The following is a 23138-nucleotide window of genomic DNA, read 5'->3' as shown; positions in this document are numbered from 1 at the left end:
CTTAGGTCCATCCTCAGCAGCACCGGCTTCTTTTTGAAGTATTTGATGAAAATCGGCTGGTAAGTTATATTGTACTAGTGTGAAATAGGAAGCAAGGGTATATCTCAGTAGGGCAGCGCATAGTGGGCTGGGAATCTGTGACGGGAGAGATGACTTAGGGTGGTTATGGAGGCTCTGGGCAAAGTGGAGGGGCAGATACAATTTTTTCCCCCTCCTTCAAGTGCTACTGTGTACCCTTCTACTTTCCTCCCAGGTACCTCTCTTTTTGTCAGTTCTCCACAGATTGCGGTCTTACTCAAGACCTCTTGTGCCATGTGATGGGATGTCAGGAAAGCTGGCCTCTTTGTCTTGCCTTCCCTCATACTCATGCTCTGTGGAGTGGTGGGTGTGCCCAGGCTCAGGGAGCCCTCTCCCAGAGCAGCTACACCTGCACCTCCTCACTGCAGTGGCTCTGTCTCACTCACTCTCCCCTCCCCCGCTCTTCTTCGAAGGAAGACTGTCCTCTTGACACCGATGAAGTCCTCTAAAGGACTGTCAGCTCTTACAGAGGCCAAAAAAAAAGACAAAGTTAAGCCTGATTTTATTTTTATGAAAAGGTAGTTCTAATTCCTGATTTCCTAAAGACTATCTTGAAGTCCTGTCCTTTTCCTAATTTTGTCTCTTAGGAATGCTATTTCAGGGCACCTGGGTGGCTCAGTCATTAAGCGTCTGCCTTCGGCTCAGGTCATGATCCCAGGGTCCTGGGATCGAGCCCCGCATCGGGCTCCCTGCTCGGCAGGAAGCCTGCTTCTCCCTCTCCCACTCCCCCTGCTTGTGTTCCCTCTCTCGCTGTGTCTCTCTCTGTCAAATAAATAAATAAAATCTTAAAAAAAAAAAATTTAGGAATGCTATTTCAGATCTTTTCTTCTTAGCATCTTCCACGTCTGTTTTAAACCTGTAAGATTCGAACAGGAAGGTGTAAGGACAGTGTTATGTATTCAAGGCGTATCAGTTATTAAACAGAAGCACCAAAAAAGAAATAATCATTCACTTTTTAGCTAACAAAGAACCTGGATTTTTCTTTCTTTCTTTTCTTCTTTTTTTAAGAAACTGGATTTTTAAAATTTGTTTTTAGTGTTGGACTACATGTTTTTTCCCCCCTCAAGAAATGATAACTATACTAGTAATGGAAAATACTGCAAATGAAATCTATTAATTAGCAATCATAATAAGCAAAAGTGCTTTTTTATTGCCAAAGGAGACTTCATCACTAACTGCAGTCTAACTTTTTTTTTTTTAAAGATTTTATTTATTTGAGAGAGAGAATGAGAGAGAGAGAGCACACGAGAGGGGGGAGGGTCAGAGGGAGAAGCAGACTTCCTGCTGAGCAGGGACCCCGATGTGGGACTCGATCCTGGGACTCCAGGATCATGACCTGAGCTGAAGGCAGTCGCTTAAACAACTGAGCCACCCAGGCGCCCTGCAGTCTAACTTTTTCAGACTGAGTGACATGACAGATGTTGATGTTTGGTTATCAATATGGTCAGGTGCAGAGCTTTTTCTTTTCTGTTTGTATTTTTGTTTTTTCTATAGAATAGAGGTTTTTTTCCCCTTCTGTCTCTACAGATTTGTTTCCCTTCTAGATGGGACCAGGTGAAATTTCGTATTTGTGTTTTTTAAAATCATGAAATAAACACAAAAAAAGTATATAATATAAATCCTTATTTTATTTAAGATTTTATTTATTTATTTGAGAGAGAGAGTGAGCAAGAGCAGGAGGGAGGGGCAGAGGGAGAGGGAGAAGCGGGCTCCCTGCTGAGCAAGGAGCCCTATGCGGGGCTCGATCCCAGGACCCTGGAATCATGACCTGAGCCGAAGGCAGACACTTAACCAACTGAGCCACCCAGGTGCCCCTAAATCCTTGTTTTAAATAATAAGACAAATATCTGTGCACTTATTACTCAACTTAAGAACTAGAACATTACCAAAATCTGCAACCCCCCACCATTCCCCTCTCCAGTAGCATCTCCTTTTTTTCCTCCACAAGTAGTAGCCACTGTCCTGAATATTGTGCTTATCATTTCTTTGCTTATAAAAAACTTGTTTATCATGTATATATGTATCCCTGAGTATAGTTTCCTTTTGCATATTTTTGAATTTATTAAAATAACATCACTGAATACATTCCTCTGTGACATGTTAACATGTGCCATTTAGGGTATCAACTGGGATTAGAAATACAGCTTTTCTCAAGAAGCAAGAAATAATTAGAACAGGGTGGTGTGTGTCATTCTAATCCTCTGATTTGTTGTTAGTCCTAGCAGGTAACTGAAGTGTATGTATCACCTGAGATGTTATAGAAACTCTAGCCATTGGTAGACTAACAGGCTTGACTATATAGCAGTAAATGTCCTGTGCCACTGTAAATGTTATTTATGATTATTCCCCTGTAGCATTCACAACTAAATTAAGAACATATCCTTTTCCTAGCAAATTATCTTTGGAAATGTATGGCGAAGGGCACAGATAAAATTTTAAGCAGAAACAATTTCTAGTCCTCTGGAAAATATTTGCAATATAAGTGTTGTTTGTTTTGAAAAAAGAGAGGGTTATATCCCTCTTGTTTTAAGACCTAAGGGTTATAAACCAGCAGTCTGATGATGGTGATCATGGTGGTGATGAGAGTAATGGGACATTTCAGAATGATGTGCCTTGACATGAATTCTACCCACCAATGCAAAAGTTCATGCTCTTTGTCGCTGACCTGAGAGATACACCTGCACACATCCAGCCTCTGAAGCTTTAGGAGATGCCTATATTCTATATTCTGAATGGAGATAATTATGCTTCTCAGGTTTAGTGGTCATATTAGTCAGGGTTCTCCAGAGAAACAGAACCAATAGGAGATACACAGGAAGAATGAGAGAGAGAGAGATTGATTTGTTTCAAGGAATTGGCTCATGTGATTGTGGAAGCTGGCAAGTCTGAAATCTGTGGGACAGGGAGAGCAGGTTGAATATTCAGGTAAGAGTTGATGTCACAGTCTTGAATCTGAAACCTGTAGGGCAGGCCAGCAAGCTGGAAACGTAGGCAGGGTTTCTATGTTGTAATCTTGAAGTGCAATTGCTTCTTCTTCAGCAAACCTGTCTTTGCTCTTAAGGCCTTTAGCTGTTAACGAAGGCCACCACATTATGGAGGATAATTTGCTTTACTCAAAATCTACTGATTTAAATATTAATCACATCTGAAAAATACCTTGATAGCAACATCTAGACTGCTGTTTGACCAAACAGCTGGGCAAAAGAGCCTAGCCAACTTGACACGTACAATTAAAAATCATCACAGTGGACTTTGGCCTTCAACGTTGTAGTCGATGATGAGGGTTATCCAGAGTCGATTCCTGACATTTAGATCATCACGTTATTTTCTGTGTATATCATCAATAACCAAACACCCCAGAATGTGGGGTCCTGAGTTTCAATCTGATCTTCAGACATGATCCATTTCGTTCTAGAAGGTGAAGTTCTTCAGGACTTGTGTAGATTCCTCCCAGGTAAGGGCTGTCACCACTCTCCAGCTCTTCTCCACTTAAGTTGAGGGTTGATGCTCCTCTTTTGGAATCTGGCTAAGGAGCTACATTTTGCGCCAGGTTCTCCACTTAACTGCTGTGGTGGTGGCATAGATTCTGTATGATCCCAGCCCAGAGCCGGCAGCATGAACTGTTGAGCCTCTCTACAACTGAAACTCAGACTGGCAGGCTGGGAAGTGCGAACTGTTGAGCCTCTCTACAACTGAAACTCAGACTGGCAGGCTGGGAAGTGCTTATGATTCTCTCACCTTCCTTTCCCTTGGCTGAAGCCCTCCTTGAAAACTTTTAATCATCATTCCTTCTCGTCCAGTCCAGCTGCGGTGCTTTTTTTTTTTTTTAATTTAAAATCTGATGATTATTCTTTTTTTATTTTTTAATTAACATATAATGTATTATTTGTTTCAGGGGTGCAGGCCTGTGATTCATCAGTCTTACACAGTTCACAGCACTCACCGTAGTACTTTCCCTCCCCAGTGTCCATCACCCAGCCACCCATCCCTCCCACCCCCCTCCACTCCAGCCAGCAGCCCTCAGTTTGTTTCCTGAGATTCAGAGTCTCTAATGGTTTCATCTTGTTTCATTTTTCCCTCCCTTCTCCTATGATCCTCTGTCTTGTTTCTCAAATTCCTCGTATCAGTGAGATCATATGATATCTGTCTTTCTCTGATTGACTTATTTCGCTTAGCATAATACCCTCTAGTTCCATCCACGTCATTGCAAATGACAAGATTTCATTTTTTTGATGGCTGCCTAATGTTCCATTGTATGTATATACCATATCTTCTTTATCCATTCATCTGTTGATGGACATCTAGGCTCTTTCCATAGTTTAGCTATTGTGGACATTGCTGCTATAAACATTGGGGTGCATGTGCCCCTTCGGATCACTACATTTGTATCTTTGGGGTAAATACCCAGGAGTGCAATTGCTGGGTCATAAGGTGCTTTTTGGTATTTCTTCAGAAGTAATAGCTGGATCAACTTTAAAAAAAAAAAATCCTGAAAGAAAGCATTAGCCAGTCAGAGTAAGTGTGGTGACCAGCCACCCATTTAGCCTCCTCTCTGGTGTTACTTCGTGCTTACTTTGTGCCCAGCATGAGCCCAAGAAGATCAGAAGAAAAGTGTAGTTATGGTCCTGGCATTCTGGAAGCTTGAAATCTAGTTCGGGCACATGAGACTGATGTTTCTAGTGAAGCTTACCAAAGAGAAAACATTTATCTAGCCAAATGTCTGAGGCTCATTATTTTATATCAACAACCAGAGGAGTTTTGCCTGTTAACTAGAAGCTTTAGGCCACAGGCATGAGCAGTTAGATCTCATTAGTTAGCGTCTTAGAAGTGTTCCATTCTTTGAGTTATGAGACCCCTAACTTAATTCAGGAAGAAAAGCTGAAGTCATTTGAAGGTAAAGTGAAAAGATTGGGACTCTTTCTTCTATAAAGAGAGAGGATTACAGGGGAATATTTACTGAAGTCTGTAAAATCGTAAAGGAGGTAGGTTATATAAAACCAAAATAACATAATAATTTTATTGCTAAGTTTATAATTATTGTACACATTCTAAAACATAGTACTATATCATCCTAGTCCGAAATGTAATTTCATAAATTCCATATTTCTATTTCATCATCTCCTAATTGATTAAAAATACTGTTTAGAAAATTATGATTGAGAACAGATCTATCTTAAGGCGTTTTCTTTTTTAAACAAAGTACAAGTATATGTTTTACATATTTACTTTTACTTAGAAAAAAAAATCTTACTTAGAAAAATACAACTTGGGTGTAGTACCATGTGGTGTAAACAACTGAACTATTTTACTTTTTACTTTCCTATGAATGAGCCAGTATATATTTATTACTGGAGTTCCAGCTATAAAATTCAGGTAAGGGGTTTAAATATACCCTAGAGTATTATTTAAAAATAAATTTGTTTCTTTCAAGTAGAATACTAACCTTGGTCTATGACATTTAGGGGAGAAATTAAAATATTAAACTTTTATTACCTAGTAAACTGAAAATAAAGTAAAGGTTAAATAAATACAAAGCAGAAAAAAATATATATACAAAATCACAACCTCTAGGAGGACAAACAGTCTACTGTTCTCTACTGTGGGAGCTTTATCAGCAGTAGTAGGTAATTCCACCTCTAGGGCAAGGCTAGTACTAAAAAATGTAAACAAGTATGTACTTTGTTTATACAAAGAAATATGCAGCATGGTTTGTATTTCTTTATAGATATCAAACAGCTAAATGGATTGTTTCAACACACCAGTAGGGGCCAGCAAAGAGCTCTTAGAGTTTTCAGAACAGAATTGGCATTGAGATATGTTTATTTGATGTGTTAAATCCTTTTTAGACTTCTTTACTTACCACAACACTCTCTTAAATGAATGAATTGCAGAGACAGTGGAATAAAATATCTTGTGTGCCCAAACTATATTGGGGTATAGTTTTTCTGTCTAATCTGCATATATTTTTAATGGAATGTTTGCTTAGGCTATTTCTTGGCAGAGTTTTTATAGTCAAAATATAAATGGCATCATTTAAAGACTGTACTACTTGGCTGGAAAAGGCCTTAAAATTACAGGAGAAAATGCTTGGTGACAGCTTCTCTTAAACTTTTCTTTCTCAGACCTGTGCTCAATTTTTCAATAGTATTACTAGGCTAATTTTGTATTTCTCTCCTTAAGCTTTCACTTTTCCTAAGTAGTGTTTTGGAAGCTAGAATATTTATCTATTTGATTTAATGCTTGAGTTTTAACTCACCCCAAAGTTTTGGTACTTCCAAATTTATACGACTGTTTGACTTTACTCATTCAAAAAAAATTAACAGAATATATGCCTTTTTACATTAACTAACTTGACGAGATTCCTAGTTTGGCTACTATTTGGAAATTCAACCCTTTATTTGATACTCAATTACATGGGGTTTCATTCCTACCAACTTCCTGTAATTCTATCCCTATGGGTAAAAATATTAGTGGTGGAACTGCTGGGGAAAGTATAGGCGTGATTCACATGGTTAAATGTTCATTTAGTAGAGCAGGAGTGAAAAAATACTGTTTCAACTTGAAACGCTGGAAGATTGTTGTTCTTGTGTTACTCATTCATGCAAATTGGAGAAGGTATAATTGAAACAAGGTTGGCAGTGTTTGACGCAGAGTGCTGCAGCCGAGCTCCGCTTCAAGGTCGCTGGAAATCAAGTGCTTTGTAAGCGAAGGCACTTTGACTACAAGCAATTCAAAATATTTGGAAACGTCAGTCTCTGGAATGGGTCGTCTTTTTCTTTCTATGATAGCTGGTATCTAAGGTTTTACTTAGGATAAAGACTGCTACTTAAGAGCTCTTTTAGGCACCACAAATGATTTTTTCCTTCGATGCTGGGCAGCTGCTGCTAGCCTATCTACCGACAGAGATCTTTGTCATGACTTTCAGCCCTTAACATGTTTGGAAATGAGAACAAATGGCACAAAGCTTACGATTGCACTTTGCAGCCCGAAGAAGTAATACTTATCCTTTGTCAGAAAGCTCTGGAGATGATTTGGATAGCAATGTTCACATGTACTTCAAAAGACCAACCCGGATTTCAGCGTCTAATGTTGTTCAAATGAAGCTGACTGCTAGACAGACTGCACCAACTCCGTTAATACAGGAAAACCTTAAGTCTCAGGAAAGATCATCTGTTCCTTCACCTGAAAATGTTAATAAAAAGAGCAGCTGTCTGCAGATTTCGCTACAGCCGACAAGGTACGGTGGATGTCTTCAGCCTAGCAATGTCTTAGATGATGGGGATGATGCTTCGTTGACGTGTGTCTTCAAGGACGGCATTTACAACAATGCTGGGGCTGATAATGAACTGAACGCTGTGAGTGATGGTAACCTTGTAAGCGGTTCTGCCCTTCGCAGTGGTAGCCTTAGTAACTTTTCCACCAGTGAGAATGGGTCTTACAGCAGCAACGGTAGTGATTATGGATCATGTACAAGTATCACGAGTGGTGGTTCCTACACAAACAGTATCATCAGTGACAGCAGTGGTTATACTTTTCCACCAACTGATGATACTTTTTTGGGTGGAAATCTACCTTCTGATGGCACCTCCAATAGAAGTGTGCCAAACAGGAATACTACTCCATGTAAAATTTTTTCAAGAAGTCCAAGTACTGTTCCTTTTGTCCAGGAGGACTTGGAGCGTGGACTAGAAATTATGAAATTGCCAGTGAGCAAGAACTCAAAAATTCCACTGAAACGTTTTTCATCTTTAGTCATTTTTCCTAGGAGTCCTTCAAATACCCCACCAACTTCTCCAACAAGTACAGATATTCTTCCAAGCAAAGGATCCTATCAAACCTCACACCAGTTTATTATTTCTCCTAGTGAAATTGCCCACAGTGAAGATGGGACGAGTGCTAAGGCATTTCTTTCCACAGCTGTCAATGGACTTCGGTTATCTAAAACAATGTGTACTCCCGGAGAAGTAAGAGACATACGACCACTTCACGGGAAGGGCTCATTACAAAAGAAAATTGCTATTGCAAGTAATAGTCCGTATCAGACTGTCTGTGAAAAGTCATCTGAAGGATATTCTTGTGTCTCAGTGCATTTCAGCCAACAAAAAGCAACTACATTAGATTGTGAAACAGCAAATGGTGATTGTAAACCAGAGATGTCAGAAATGAAGCTTAATTCTGATTCAGAGTGCATTAAGCTTATGCAGAGGACATCTGCACGTTTACCATCCTCTCAAAACATAGATTACCAAATAAATATCAATGGACAGTTGGAAAGACCAAATTTACAGATAAACAAAAACCATGCTATTTTACAAAGAAGTATTTCATTGGGAGGAACTTATCCAAATATTTCCTGTTTATCCAGCCTTAAGCACAATTGTTCTAAGGGGGGACCATCACAATTACTCATAAAGTTTGCATCTGGAAATGAAGATAAAGTTGATAACGTATCAAGAGACAGTAACAGAGATTTCACAAATGAACTATCTAATTCTTTAAAGCATTCTTGTAAGGTAAGTTTCCTTTGGTCCTGGTAAATGTTAATTTATACTAGAAAAACTTTATGAAATATTTGGTTAAAATTTATTATAACTTAGCTAGTAAGTGTTTTATAGTCATAATCTTTATATTTGCAAATCTGAAGAACCCCCAATAGTTTTTCACTCTGTTATTTTACCAGTGTTGGAAATATGCATTAAAAAGAAAAAAAAAAACTTTCCAAAGTGATTTAAGGCATGAGACATTTCTGTAGCATAAAACAAGCTTTAAATAATAATTTATTTCATAACATTTTTACTTTGGTAATTTTTTCTTCAGGTAACATAGCATTTTAATGTCTAACTTCATATTTTATTCCTCTTTCAAAAATGTTCATTTAGTATTCTCCCCTCCTTAATCATTGTGAAATAAGGTAAAATATAGAATACTTATTTAAAATATTAAACAATAAAAAGCCTGCATAAAAAATGTGAAAATCTTGTCACAAATGAACCCAGAGAAAATGTTCCTCTAAAAGATGTGTATTTAGTGGAACATTGATAAAAAACGATTATGCTGCATGTTTAAAGCAGAGGAAAAATAAATGGCATTTGCATTTGTATATACCCTTAACCACAGGAATTTTGTTTCCACCCGATTTTCCTCTAGCTTTAGCTACCAGTTAAGACTGCCTTCTAAAATGTAACTTGGTCTTTCAACAATATTGAATTCTAAATTTTATGTTTTTTGAATTTGGTTTCAATTGCTAGGCATTTCCCATACTCTTCTAGTTACCTTATTAATTTGTTATTTTGATAATTTTGTTTATTAGTCATTTAATTCTAATGAATCTTAACCAAAACAGTTTTTTATATAGTTGAGCCTTTCCAAAGTATTTGAACTTAAATAGATTTTCCAAAGTATTTGAACTTAAGTAGGTTTTTAAAATTTCTCTATTTGGAAGGTCTTGCCAGATTCCAGGAAATTAAAAAATTTTTTCTGGCTAAACTAATTCTAGATGACAGTACATAATAGTTTAGGGGAGAAAAATTCTTATCTGTTTATCTGTGTTTATATAAACCTCAATATCTATATTAAAAAATTTTTCTAAACTTCTGCACAAGTAGCTTTAGGTAAATAAAATATTAAGTAATTGATAGTTTTCTCTCTTTTCAAATCTCATAAATATAATTATTGTTACCCAGTGCCCAGATGTTAATTTAAGCAACTACTTTACTAAAGATGAATAAAGATCAGATTTCAAATTCTGATCTATGTTTTAGTATTATTTTATTTATAAAACTTTTAAAAAAACAGCTTTTAGGAGATTATAATCCATGAAACTGTTTTGCCCCCTGAAAGAAAGCAATGAAGTGATTCTATAAAGAAACATATTAATAATTTGCTAATTGAATTACATGTACCTTGTAAACTTATCTTACATTAAATGAAATAAATCTGAAAGGAATAATTAACCTAGAAATATTTATAGATAAATATATTTGTAGACCTAGCCTCAAAATAGTTGATTTTGTGGTAATATTATAGTTTGTTGTTAATGATACTTTTGAAAAAGGTATTTTTAATGTTTTTTAATAAAGTGTGACTAAATGCCTTCTGCATAGCTAAAAATATACACTTTTATTGGTTTTATTTAACTTAGGTAAGCTAACTTAACTATTTTTTTGTGACAGCCAAAGGTCTAGCTTTGTGCAGATGCTGTTTTTTGGTAGATTATTGGATTATAAATAGTTCAGAAATGTGTAGTTTGCTGGAGAGCCTTAATTTGTGCCTCCATTTAATGTTTATTAAACAACTCTATATAAAAGTATTGGTAAGCAATACAGTGACCATTAAATTCAACATATACTAGATCTAAATTGATCTAATTGATTGGTAAAGGCTTATTTTAAAAAGAAAATGCTAATGTTTTTTCTAAACTTAGCAGTGGCAACAATACTGGGCTTTTAGAAATAATCCTGTGTTTATCAATAATTATATATTAGTCTAATTATAGTGGTATATTGTAACTCATTTATAAATAAACAGCTCCCAAAATATTTCCCGTGACTCCAGTTAGTCTGGGTTAGTATTCTGATATGCTGAGTCTGGATTCACATTTAACAAGTTGATATTAGAGTAGCATTTAGTAATGTCAGCTATCTGTACCGAGCAGCCGTGAAATTAAATCACTGCTTTGGTCAGGGACCCTGGTTTCTAAAGCACTGAGAGTCTACGAATTCTTTTCTTGTGTTTAGCTACCAGCGTCTAGCAGCATAGTATCCAGTTTCTAGCTCTCTATAATAACGGCTCATAAATGGCTGATATTTTAAAATCTAGTGAGAACTTTTACCTATCTGCAACAGGGCTCTGTTCTGTGTTTGCAACTTAGAATGAAAGTGGGACTTTGTAGTCTGCATGATAATGTTTGTTTTATTTATTTGCTATCAAAGAACATAACAATAACTGGCATATGTTTCTTATATATACTTGTTGAAATACAATATTACTTTTGTAAAGGCTGTGTAATGACTTTTGATCTGAAAGTAGATATTTGATGTTTTAACATTGTAATATTTTGTCAGCTCAGTCAAGAAGTAGTTTTTATCTAGTTATAAAAATGACTCCAGTTTTCTAAACTCTTTGGAACAGTTTACTCAGTTGTTATTTTATTTTTTCCTATTCTCTAAATCTCCTATGTTATACTGTTAGGATGCTCAGAGATTTTGTTACCCTATTATTTAAAATACTTCAGCATTTTGCCCAAGTTTGTACATGTCCTCCATTCTTCACATAGGTGCACATTTTTATCCAAAAGTTTGGCTTTACATTTTTTCTTTGTTACAAATTTTTTCTTCATTTCCTGTTGCTTCATCCTGGGTAGGTAAATTGTTTAAGCCTAGTATAGTAGAACTTTAAAAAACACTGTCTCAATTATTTCAAAGCCTTTAACACTAATCTCAAGATGATACATTTCAATAATTTACTTAGTTATTCTTCCTAAAATAAATGTTTTAAATATGTATTTGTTTTAGTGTTGCATTATTTTCTCAGGTCCTCTTAACTTCAGCAGAATATTTAGAGACATTTGGTTAAATTTATTTTGAACAACACTTCACCTTTCCTATAAAAACCAATATAGTTTATAAATATTGACTCTAAAACTGTGATGTAACAATGTGAGTGACCCATTTTAGAAATTTGCTAAGAGATGTACACTTGTGAATGCATATCTCTTAGAACTGAGGAACTAGAGTATTAACTTCAGAGTGGTTCAGGGAGATGAGTTGTTTGCTTCAGAAACACTTCGGATTTCTCTGTAGATATTATTTCTTTAATTCATTCATCTGGCACACATGTGAGTGCCTATTATTTGCCAGGCACTGACCCAAGCCCTGGGAATAAAAGATAATAAAATATGGTCTCCTTGGGGGAACTCCCATGCTAGTAATAGAGATATGCTGGTAAACAAACAGAAATTCAGCCTAATGTCTAATGTGCTAAAATAGAGGTGTGTATGAGAAGGTGAGAAAGATGCAAGAATACTCATCTGGAGGAGAGGACCCGGTTGATAGAGGAAGACTTCACAGAGGTGGTGACATTTGAGCTGAGTCTTGGTAGGTAATTCACCTACCAAGTTGGAGTTCACCAGGCAGAGAAAGCAAAGAAGATATTCTAGAGCAAGGATTCTCAATCTCAGCACTATTGATTGACCTTTGGGCTGGGTACTTTTTCTTGTGGGGGTGCTGTCCTGTGCCTTAGGATGTTCAGCAGCATCTTTGGCCACCACCCACTAGATGCCTGTAGCACCCCTCTCTTCTAGTTGTGACAATCAAAAAATGTTTCCAGATATTGCCAAAGGTCCCCTACAGGCAAAATTGACTCCTGTTGAGAATCGTTGCCCTAGGTAGAAACAGCAGCACGTGCAAGGCTAGATGTGTGAAAGGTGATGGAGGATCCAGGAGAAGGGCAAATTGGGAGGGTGACAAAGAAATCATGCATTATTAGGTTCATGTATTGAGAGGGTGCCCCTGTAGTGTTGGTGTCAAGTGGGGCTGGTGGAGATGGAGGATCAGGGCTCAGGAGAGAAGCGAGGGCTGGAAATGTAGCTTGGGACTTACAAATATAGTCAAGGCCTTAGCTAAGGATGAACCAAAAAAGCATAAAAGTGAGATGGGAGGGGGTAGTAAATCAGAATTCTGGGGACAACCAACTTTGGGGAGACAACGGAAGAAGAAATAATCAGGAGACTAAGAAAAGAGCCACTGGAGGGGTAGAGAGGCCAGGAGAGCAGGGAAGCCCAGAAGTCAAGGGAAGGGAAAATTCAAGAAGGGCAGCATGCAGCACCACAGAACCTATGCATCCATGGCAGTTAGGAGGTCCGTGGTGACTTTAGCAAGAGTGGGATCAGGGGGACAGCACGAAAGCCGGGCTGAAGAAAGAATGAAACAGGTAAGGAAGAGAAATATCAGTATCACAGAACAGGCATGACTTAGTGTGGGCACAATATATATTTAATGGCTGGTATGTAGAAGGCACCGTGTGGGGTGGATATAAATGCACTAATTCTCTGTCCATGAAGATATTGCAGCCTAGGCTTGGGGGAAGAAGGGGCTTCTAGCTCTCTATTCTTTTACATTTGAACTATAGAATAAGTGAGTATAAGCAGGGAAACCAGAAATGGAGATTCAGTAATCTGATGATGAAAGAAACAACACACAGGAGTGCAAACTTGATGCTGCCTATGAATAGTCACAGCTCATTTTGAATGGTATTATTCTTAACTTTTTCATCCCCCTCTCTACCACCAAAAAGGAGATGAAACAAAAACAGAGCTTCCCCATAGGAAGCAAGTAAGGGTTTAAGGGCTGTTGCTACAAACTACTTGGAGAGTAGGCATCTCTGTCTTTCTGTCATGGGCTTCTTCCAGGATATGGAGCCCACCGGGTACTAGCCGTTGTGAGGACTCCCCCTTCTAGACCCACTGTCCCTTTGCATTTGGGTGACAGTGAACAAGATAGAGCAGGAGAAGTCAGGACCGGGAGCCTGTTTGGGCAGAAGGGGCTGGGCAGGGTCTCTGTGTGTGGCTAGCCTGTGTGTTGAGGTCAGCAGGGTGGTTAGCAGGTGTGAATAAGTGCCAAGAAAGGGAACCAGTGATCTGTCAGCATGTCCAGGAAATACCTGAAGTATTGCTCAAGTGTGTGGTTCTGAATTCTTTGTTTGCCATGTGTGAGACTGGAAGACTATAGTCAGATGAAGACAGACACTTAGCAATGCAAGAAAGCATTTCAAAACAAGAGGTGAGCGAATCTGTCCCGACATGGGAGCAGTTGTTTAAAAGCAATTTTACCTACCCTGAGATTTAACAAAACTTCTTAGATAGAACTAGAGCAGATCTGAGAACTTGAAAGCACAAACAGGTAGCTTGTTTTATGTACCTTGTAGTTCAACTCATGGGCTAGTAACACAAAGAACATCTTGACCAAGTGAATCCACATGTTTCAAGTTAGGCTCTAGGATATCTGTGGGGGTGGGAAGTGGGGGGAACATCAGGCTTTCTCTTGATTCAGATGTATTACAAAACCATCAAACTGTAAAACATTGTGTGATTTGCGTAAATAGAAAAAAATATTACCAAGAAAAAGAACCCAATATCCATCAAGGATATTGGTGGAACAACAGACAATGTCTTTAAATTCAGTTGTTCGTTAAATACAGAAATATTCTTAACAGATTTTTTTTATCTTTTGTCCCCCTTACCCCCCTTACAAAAGCTGAGTGTGTAACATTTTATGATATAGCTAAAATAATGTTATCCAGGACTACTTCCTTTTCCCCTCTTTTTCTCTCAAATTTTTGTAGGCAAGCTGCCCTCTCATGCTTTGAAGATTGCAACTGGAAAACGCCTTAAGTTGTCAATTGGACCAGTAATTCTCCAATTTTCATGTCTGTGCACATCTCCTGGAGATTTTATTAAAATGCAGTTTCTGGTTCTGTAGGTCTGGGATGCCTGAGAGTTCCATATTTTTAACAAGCTCCTTTTCCATATTTTTAACAAGCTCCTAAGTTGTATCAATGCTGCTAATTTCTCAAACACATTTTGAGAAGACGATTCTTGTATGAGAACAGTAATACAGTTTATAGTTGAACTATCCAATGAGTCCTTCTCCCACTTTTACATACAGCAGAGCTATGTAGGTATACTGTGGCCAGAGTCAAAATAATTTGCAAAGAATTTTAAATCTACTTAGGCATTAGACTCATTATTGATTGAGACCATGATTAGACTCATTATTGATTGAGACCATGTAATATAGAAGAGATTGTTTGGACCAAGGAACATTCAAGAGCAAAGTTGCCTACCTGCCTCACAAAAGAACTTTAATACGACTCTTGTAGAATTCTGACTATTAAATTTTCCAGGATTACATTTTAGTTTCATTTAAGAATTTAAAAATATTAGTCTATAACATTTGTGGTTCTACCTAAGGGAATCTCTTAAATTTATAATGGCTGTAATTCTGGTCTATGTTGTTTTTATAAAATTGTTGCCTACATTAGTTTTTTCCCCTCTCAGCATGCGATTTGAAAAATACACAATTGAAATGTTATATGTTTCTTAAGTATTTTGGCTTTTTCAAGCAATATCTTCTATCTTCCTCTTTGTGAACATTTTGAATCTTTTCAATATGCTTTCCTGTAGCAGCATCAATTAGGGTACTACCAAGAATTTTTAAATCTTACACTGGCTTATGTAATGAATTGAAAAACCATATATAATCAGTGCTTACTATCCTTTTGATAGTTCTATAAGGAGAAAATTTAGAGATCCGTTACATACAACTTTGTAATGCTTCAAGCATATATTACTTCTCAAATATAAATCAGGACATGAAAATCTTAGGACCTGTCCTTCCATTGGAGCACTTTAAGCAATCTTATTGGTAGCTGGGTTTTTGTAGACTTTGTAGTGCTTGTGGCTTAGCCTAATTTCAGGGAGCCTAATAAGATATTAAATATCTCAGGTAAGAAATGGGGAAAAGGAAGCATAGCAAGAAAAAGATAGGGAGATAGAAATAGATAGGCAAGCAAGCAGACAAGCAAATGTATATTTTCTAGAATTGATCAGAGAATTTTAGAGAAAAGATTAAGCAAATAGGTAAACTTTTCTGGGTTCTACTTTACTAGAATATAATTCCCTAAATCAGGGACTTTTTGTCTTACTCACTGCTATATTCCCAGTATCTAGAACAGTGCCTTGTTCAAAACAGACACTCAATAAATATTAATTAAATTAATGATCAAAACCAAGGGACCCTTTGGAATGGTAGAAATGACTGGAGAATCCTGATAGATGAGGGCAACCAGCCAGCCTTGCTCAAACAGATAACCAAACTAGGATATTTAAGGGATGACTGTAATGATGAGTGGGAGCTACTTGATGCTTCATCCTTTGCATGAAAGAGTGGCACTCTTAAATGAATACCTTGTCCCTGGGGTGGATGCCAATGGAATATTATGATTGTGACTCAAGGATTAATTTCCACAGTGGAGTCTGATTCATAGCCTACATATTCCACTAACTGGTACCATAGAACTATGTGTCTAGATGGAGACTCAGATCAAGTTTTCTGAAAAGAAGATTGAATGAGCCAAAACTTTTAAGGGTATTTAAATAAAGGCCATTTGACCAGCTTTAAATTTATCATTGTTTAATAGAGTGACTTCATTCCAAACAATGTTAAGAATTGGATTCTCAGAGTTGTTCCTGGAGTTTCAAGTAACTGTTTTAGCTAAGAATGACCTTTACCTTTTGTACCAAGGCTGAATGACTGAACCCTCTTAAAGAGTCACAGAGCTTAATGGAAACTAAAGTCATCTTCAAAGCAAATGAGTTTAACAAGTATTTATCAGAAATAGAATATGGGCCTGCCATGAGAGGCAAATATTATTCCTGGCTTTGAAGAGTTTACAATTTAGATGAAAAGACAGTAGAATCTATTAAAAACAACAACAACAACAGCAACGACCAACTACAGTATGATACAGTATAACATACAATAATGTCCATATACCTACATTAAGCAGGTGAGCACCTAAACTCTGAGATATGTGATTGCCTGTATAATTTTTTTTTTAAGATTTTATTTATTTATTTGACAGTGAGAGAGAGAGCGAGAAAGAGCACACAAGCAGGGGGAGTGGGAGAGGGAGAAGCAGGCCTCCCACTGAGCAGGGAGCCTGATGCAGGGCTCGATCCCAGGACCCTGGGACCATGACCTGAGCCGAAGGCAGACGCCCAACCAACTGAGCCACCCAGGCGCCCCTTGCCTATATAATTTTTAATTAATTTAAATTTCTATCAGGATAACATGTGCCTGTTTTAAAAATCAGGTGTTATTTCTTTGAAAATTCCCTTTCTGCCTTTTTCTCTTGTTCTCTCTTCCTAGAATTCCAATGAGCCAAAGTTTGCATTTCTTGGATTGCTCCTACAATTTACTTTTCTCTCCTGTTTTCTGTTTCTTTGCCTCCTTATTTTTCCAAATCTTTCTGGAAGATTTTCCCCAAGTTTCCCCTTCTTTTTAATTTTAAAATTTTTGGTTATTTAAATTTCTGAAGTTCTATCTTGTTTTCTGATGATTCCCCCTTCTTATTCTTGTTTTATAAATACAATCTCTTATTTCTTTGAAAATGTTTTACTTCAGGTTTGTTTTTGTTTTTTTTTTTCAAGTTTTGTTATGAGTCCTGCATTGTCTTTGGTTCTTATGGGTCCTTTTGCTATTACTGTTTTTTGTTTCTCTTTGTTATTGGGCATTTTTCTTCATGTGTCTGGTGAACCTTGGCTGTCTCTTCATATTTGAGAGTGAGTCACTGCTAAGTGATCTGGAGCCTCTGTAATTGTGTGGGGCTTTTAAACTGGTAAACTTCATTGTTGGGAGACTTCTGACTGTTATTATCTAGAGTTTTTTCCTCAGACGTCAAGTTTGTTTCCCCCACAGAAGAAACTTCCAATGACTGCCCAGTTATGGACCCCCCACCTTTTTTTTTAAGTAGGCTCCAACACAGGGCTTGAACTCAGGACACTGAGATCAAGACCTGAGCTGAGATTAAGAGTTGGATGCTTAATCAACTGAGCCACCCAGGCGCCCCACCCAGTTATGTTCTATATCCATGCTTAGTGATAAACTATGGATGAAGGTGATTTCTTTAGGTTCTGAAACTGAGTTAGTTCAGTTTGGTAAAACCATGCCTTAAGAGTGGTATTTACTTACCAAATCCTTAAGGTTCTGTTGGTAGCTTAATTAATTTACAGTGGGGGGGTACCCGATTTTCATACCTGTTGTCTGAATATACATTGTGTATAGTCTAGAAGTGAAGATACTCGTAGAAAGACTAAATTAAACATTCTTTGTAATAGAGTATGTGATTTCCTTAACATATTTCCTAACCTTTTATATTCTTGGCAATCCATTTAAATGTAATACCCATGATTATCACTCTGAGGAAGAGAATAGACCTATTAAAAATGTGTTTGGGTAGAGGACAAGAAGAAAGAGGTAATGGTCATGACCTCCTAATGGAATGTGATATTGGATGCTTGCTGTCACTTGAACTTGAAACCTTAACTATGATTTTTTTAACTTGGAGAAAATCCTGATATATTCTTTTAAAACTCTTAACCCTGTATGTGTGAGTCCAGGTCCTTTCTTACTGCCATTGTTGAGTAAAAGCTAAGTGTGGGGATTATTATTTAAACATATTACTGGAGAACCAGTTTATCTTTTAAATATTTCTTTTTCTATTCTTCTAATTTGTGACCCAACATTTTTAGTTACTTTGTTCTTTCTGATTAATTTAATTTTATTTATTTATTTTTAGAGATTCTATTTTTAAGTAATCTCTGCAACCAACATGAGGCTCAAACTTACAACCCCAAGATCAAGAGTCACATGGTCCACAGACTGAGCCAGCCAGGCACCTTCTGATTAATTTTATTGATCAAATAACACATACTATATGTTTATACCTCCTTTAATACAGTTTATGAATTTCACTATGTTCTTTTTCTTCAATAATTGTTATAAACTACCTAAATGATTACAAACTACATATCTTTTTTTCACTTACATTTAAACTTTTTATTATGGAAAATTTCAAACACACAAAAATAGAAAGAATAATACAAGGAGCCCCCTTGTGTGTCCTCAGTAAACTCTCAGTTTCAGCTGTTACCAATGTGTTGTCAATCATGTCATCCACCTTTTCCCTTCCTTTTTTCTTTCCTGGATTTTTTTTTTTTTTAAGTAAATCCCATACATCTTACAATTTTATGATAAACACTTCAGAGTACATCTGTAATGGATTAAAGACCTTTTAAATATTTAAAAACTACAGTGCAATTTCACACTTAACAAAATTAACACTAGTTCTAAACTGTTTTGACTGGATCTCTACCCAAGTCATCGAGGTCGTTTTAGTAATGACGTAGCTCAAGATGGATACCTCTCCTTTAACGTGTGTCTATCTAATTTTTCATCTCTTTTATGATGTTTATTTCACTGTGGGGCTGAGCATGTCAATTATTTACCATGGAATTTTCTGTTTCTTTAATCTGATAATTTTTGATAATATATTTGTTACAAATAAAATTGAGGCTTTCACTTTGGAACCTAGAACTAAAAGGTTATTTTTAGGACCTGGAATTTATCACCTAAACTACACCTTACCTCAATTTTAAATCACCACAAATCTGCATTTAGGGTTTAAACATCTAGGATACCCACATTCCTCATCCCTAGATAGAATGAAAATGTACACTATGATGAATTAGCTACATTAATTTCTCTTATTCCTCTTATGCTTCTCTGAGTCTTAATTTCATGTTTATGAAGTATGAAATTTATGAAACTTGGCAGAGTTGTCTTGAGGACTGAAAATTTCATGTGTGTTTGGCAGATAGTTGGTGCTCAGTAAAAAGGAGCTATTATCTACCTTATACTTTGTTGTGAGAGTACATGAAGGTGCGTTGTATACTGTAAAGTACCACAATGTGTAACATAATAATTGTTGTTTTATATGTGTACAAAGTGAATCATATATAAATTTAAGAATCCAGGTTAACAGTTAAGTAATAGGAAATACATGAAAAGAACACATTAAAAAACACTATTTGGGGTTCGGGGGGGTGCAGTCAGTTAGGTGGCTGACTCTTGGTGTTGGCTCAGGTCATGATCTCAGGGTCTTGGAATCGAGCCCCACGTCAGGCTCCACGCTCAGCACAGAGTCTGCTTAAGACTCTTTCTCCCTCTCACTCGGCCCCTCCCTCCTGCTCTCTCTAAAATAAATAATTAAAATCTTAAAAAAAAATAAAAAAAGTAAAAAACACAGTTGACCCTTGAACAATGTAGAGGCTAGAGGTGCTGATCCCCCTAGTCACCATGCAGTTGAAAATCTGCATATAACTTTCGATTCCCCCCAGAACTTAACCATTTATAGTCTACTGTTGACTGGAAGCCTTTCTGATTGACAGCCGATTAACACATATTTTATATGTTTTATGTATTATATACTATATTCTCACAATAAAGTAAGCTAGAGAAAAGAAAATGTTATTGAGAAAATTATAAGAGAAAATACATTTACAGTATTATACTGTATTTATCAAAAAAGAAAATCCACATTTAAGGGGACCTGTGCAGTTCAAACCCATGTTATTCAAGGGTCAACTATGGCACAAAAATACAGACCAGAAATCTGGGGAAGCGCTTCTTCATAAGACTCTATCAAAGATCAAGATATATTTTCAAAGGAATACAGTTTTTTAAAAGCCCTATTTACAAATTAAAGCACAGCTCTTTTTTCTTATACTCAATTTTGATTTGCATATTCTTGGGGAAAAAAACTACATCAATACTAGATATACAGAAGAAATACAGAAATAAATAAGAATTATACAGCAAATTAGCAGCTAGAAAGTCCTATATGTGGGCCACAAAGCCACTCTTTTTTCTTTAATATTTTATTTATTTAAGAGAGTGAGAGAGAGAGAACATGAGCAGGGTGAGGGGCAGAGGGAGAAGCAGACTCCCCGCCAAGCAGGCAGCCCGACTTGGGGCTCAGTTCTGGGATTCCGGGATCATGACCTGAGCTGAAGGCAGACACTTAACCCACCGAGCCACTCAGGTGCCCCACAAAGCCAATCTTTATGCAATAACTGGTAGTTCTAAAGAGGTGACCCTATTACTTTTTTTTATCCCTCATTGAAAATAGTGATTCAGAAACTATTTTATCAACTTTATGTCATTGATAGAATCAGCTTCTAGCCATAAGATGGTAGATTCTTTCTTTTCAGTTTGTAAACTAAAGAATTCCAAATCTCTCAATTGGTGTTGTTCTTATTTAATAACTTTATTTTTTAGAGCATTTTTAGGTTCACAGCAATAGTGAGCAGAAGGCCCAGGATTTTCTGTACCCCCCCCACACTCTGAAACATGTAGCCTCCCCCATTACCAATATCCTCCACCAGAGTGGTACATTTGTTACAATTAATGAACCTGCATTGACATATTGTTATCATCCAGAGTCCATAGTTGAATTTAGTGTTCACTCTTGATGGTGTACATGCTATGGGTTTGGACAAATTATAATGGCATGTATCTATCCACCATTATAGTATCATACAGAGTAGTTTCACTACCCTAAAAATACTTCATCCTTTGCCTCTTCATCTCTCCATCCTCTAATCCCTGGCAACCAGTGATCTTTCTACTGCCTTTATAGTTTTACCATTTCCAAAATGTCACATAATTGAAATCATACAGTATGTAGTCTTTTCAAATTGATTTCTTCCACTAATAATACTCATTTAAGTTCCCTCCATATCTTTTCATGGCTTGATAGTTTTGTTTTTTCTTTTTCTTTTAGTACCAAATAATATTCCATTGTCTGAATGTATCTTAGTTTATTTATCCACTCACCTACTAAAGGACATCTTGGTTGCTTCCAAGTTTTAGCAATTCTGAACAAAGCTGCTGTAAATGTCTGTGTGCAGGTTTTTATGTAGATATATGTTCTCAACTCTTTTGGGTAGATACCCAGTAGTGCGATTGCTGAATCATATGGTAAGAGTAAGTTTAGTTTTTAAAGAAACTGCTCAACTACGTTCTGAAGTGGCTGTGCTATTTTGTAATTCCATAGTGACGGAATAAGAGTTCTTGTTGTTCCACCTCCTTACCAGCAGTTGGTGTTGTCAGTGTTCTACATTTTGGCCATTCTAACATGTGTGTAATGGTATCTCATTATTTAAATTTGCATTTCACAGCATATGCTGAGGCGCATCTTTTCATATGCTTATATGCCATCTGTCTGTCTTCTTCGGCAAGGTGTCTGTTGAGGTTTTTGACCCATATTTTAGTTGGGTTATTTGTTTTCTTATTGTTAATTTATAAGCCTTCTTTATATATTTTGGATAATAGTCCTTCACCAGATACGTCTTTTACAAATATTTTCTCCCAGTCTGTGACTTGTGTTTTCATTCTCTTGGTGGTGTCTTTGGCAAAGTAGAAGTTTTTAATTTTAATGAAATCCAGCTTATCAGTAATTTCTTTCATGGAGCATCTCTTTGGTATTGTAAAATACAATAAAAGTCATTGCCAAGCCCAAGATCATTTCGATTTTCTCCAGTATTATTTGAGTTTTATAGTTTTACATTTTACATTTAGGTCTGTGACCCATTTTGAGTTAATTTTAATGAAGGATATAAGATCTGTGTCTAGATATCCTCTCTCTCTCTCTCTTTTTTTTTTTATGTGACTATCCAGTCATCCCAGCATCATTTGTTGAAGAGACTGTATTTTCTCCATTGTATTGTCTTTGTTCCTTTGTTTAAGATCAGTTGACTATTGGGGGATGGGGTAACTGGGTGATGGGCATTAAGGAGGGCACTTGATGTAATGAGCACATGGTGTTATATGCCCCTGATGAATCACAAAATTCTACCTCTGAAGCTAATAATACACTATATGCTAATTAAGTTGAATTTAAATAAATTAACAACAAAAAAGATCAGTTGACTATTTATGTGGGTCTATTTCTGGGCTCTCTATCCTGTTCCATTGAACTCTTTGCCTATTATTTCACCATTACCACACTGTCTGGATTATCATAGTTTAATAGTGAGGTGGTGTCATTCCTTCAATTTTGTTCTTGTTCTTCACTATTTTGTTGACTGTTCTTTTGCCTCTCCATATAAATTTTAGAATCAATTTTTGAAATGCACAAAATAACTTGCTAGGATTTTGATTGGGATTGCATTAAATCCATAAATCAAGTTGGAAAGAACCAACGTCTTGACAATACTGAGTCTTCCTATCTGTGAACATGGAATATCTCTTCATCTATTTAGTTTTTCTTCAAATTCATGCATCTGTTTTATAGTGTTTCTTATAGATCTTGTATTTTGTTAGGTTTATATTTAACTATTTCTGTTTGGGGGATGCTAATGTAAGTGATACTGTGGTTTTAATTTCAAGTTCTTGTTAATTGCTGCTATATGGGAAAGGAATCGACTTTTCTTTTCTTTT

General features: G+C 36.6%; 1 protein-coding gene across 6 annotated transcripts in view; it reads left to right on the top strand.

Moving 5' to 3' along the window:
• The window catches only part of NEDD4 (NEDD4 E3 ubiquitin protein ligase), a 121521-nt gene that overhangs the window by 43848 nt on the left and 54535 nt on the right, over positions 1–23138 (top strand). For 5 of the 6 annotated variants that reach the window (XM_006732030.3, XM_081831111.1, XM_081831109.1 and 2 more), the window contains one exon: positions 6–59. In XM_006732030.3, the coding sequence (XP_006732093.2) occupies positions 6–59 (54 nt within the window). Of the gene's footprint in view, positions 1–5; positions 60–5867; positions 8592–23138 lie in introns of those variants that run through there. The other variant, XM_006732026.3, reaches the window with a different exon arrangement.

This window comes from Leptonychotes weddellii, chromosome 9 (genome assembly GCF_054177405.1).
Source record: "Leptonychotes weddellii isolate Sample4059 chromosome 9, ASM5417740v2, whole genome shotgun sequence".
Classification (NCBI taxonomy): domain Eukaryota; kingdom Metazoa; phylum Chordata; class Mammalia; order Carnivora; family Phocidae; genus Leptonychotes; species Leptonychotes weddellii.
This window is presented reverse-complemented; position numbering and strand designations above follow the sequence as displayed.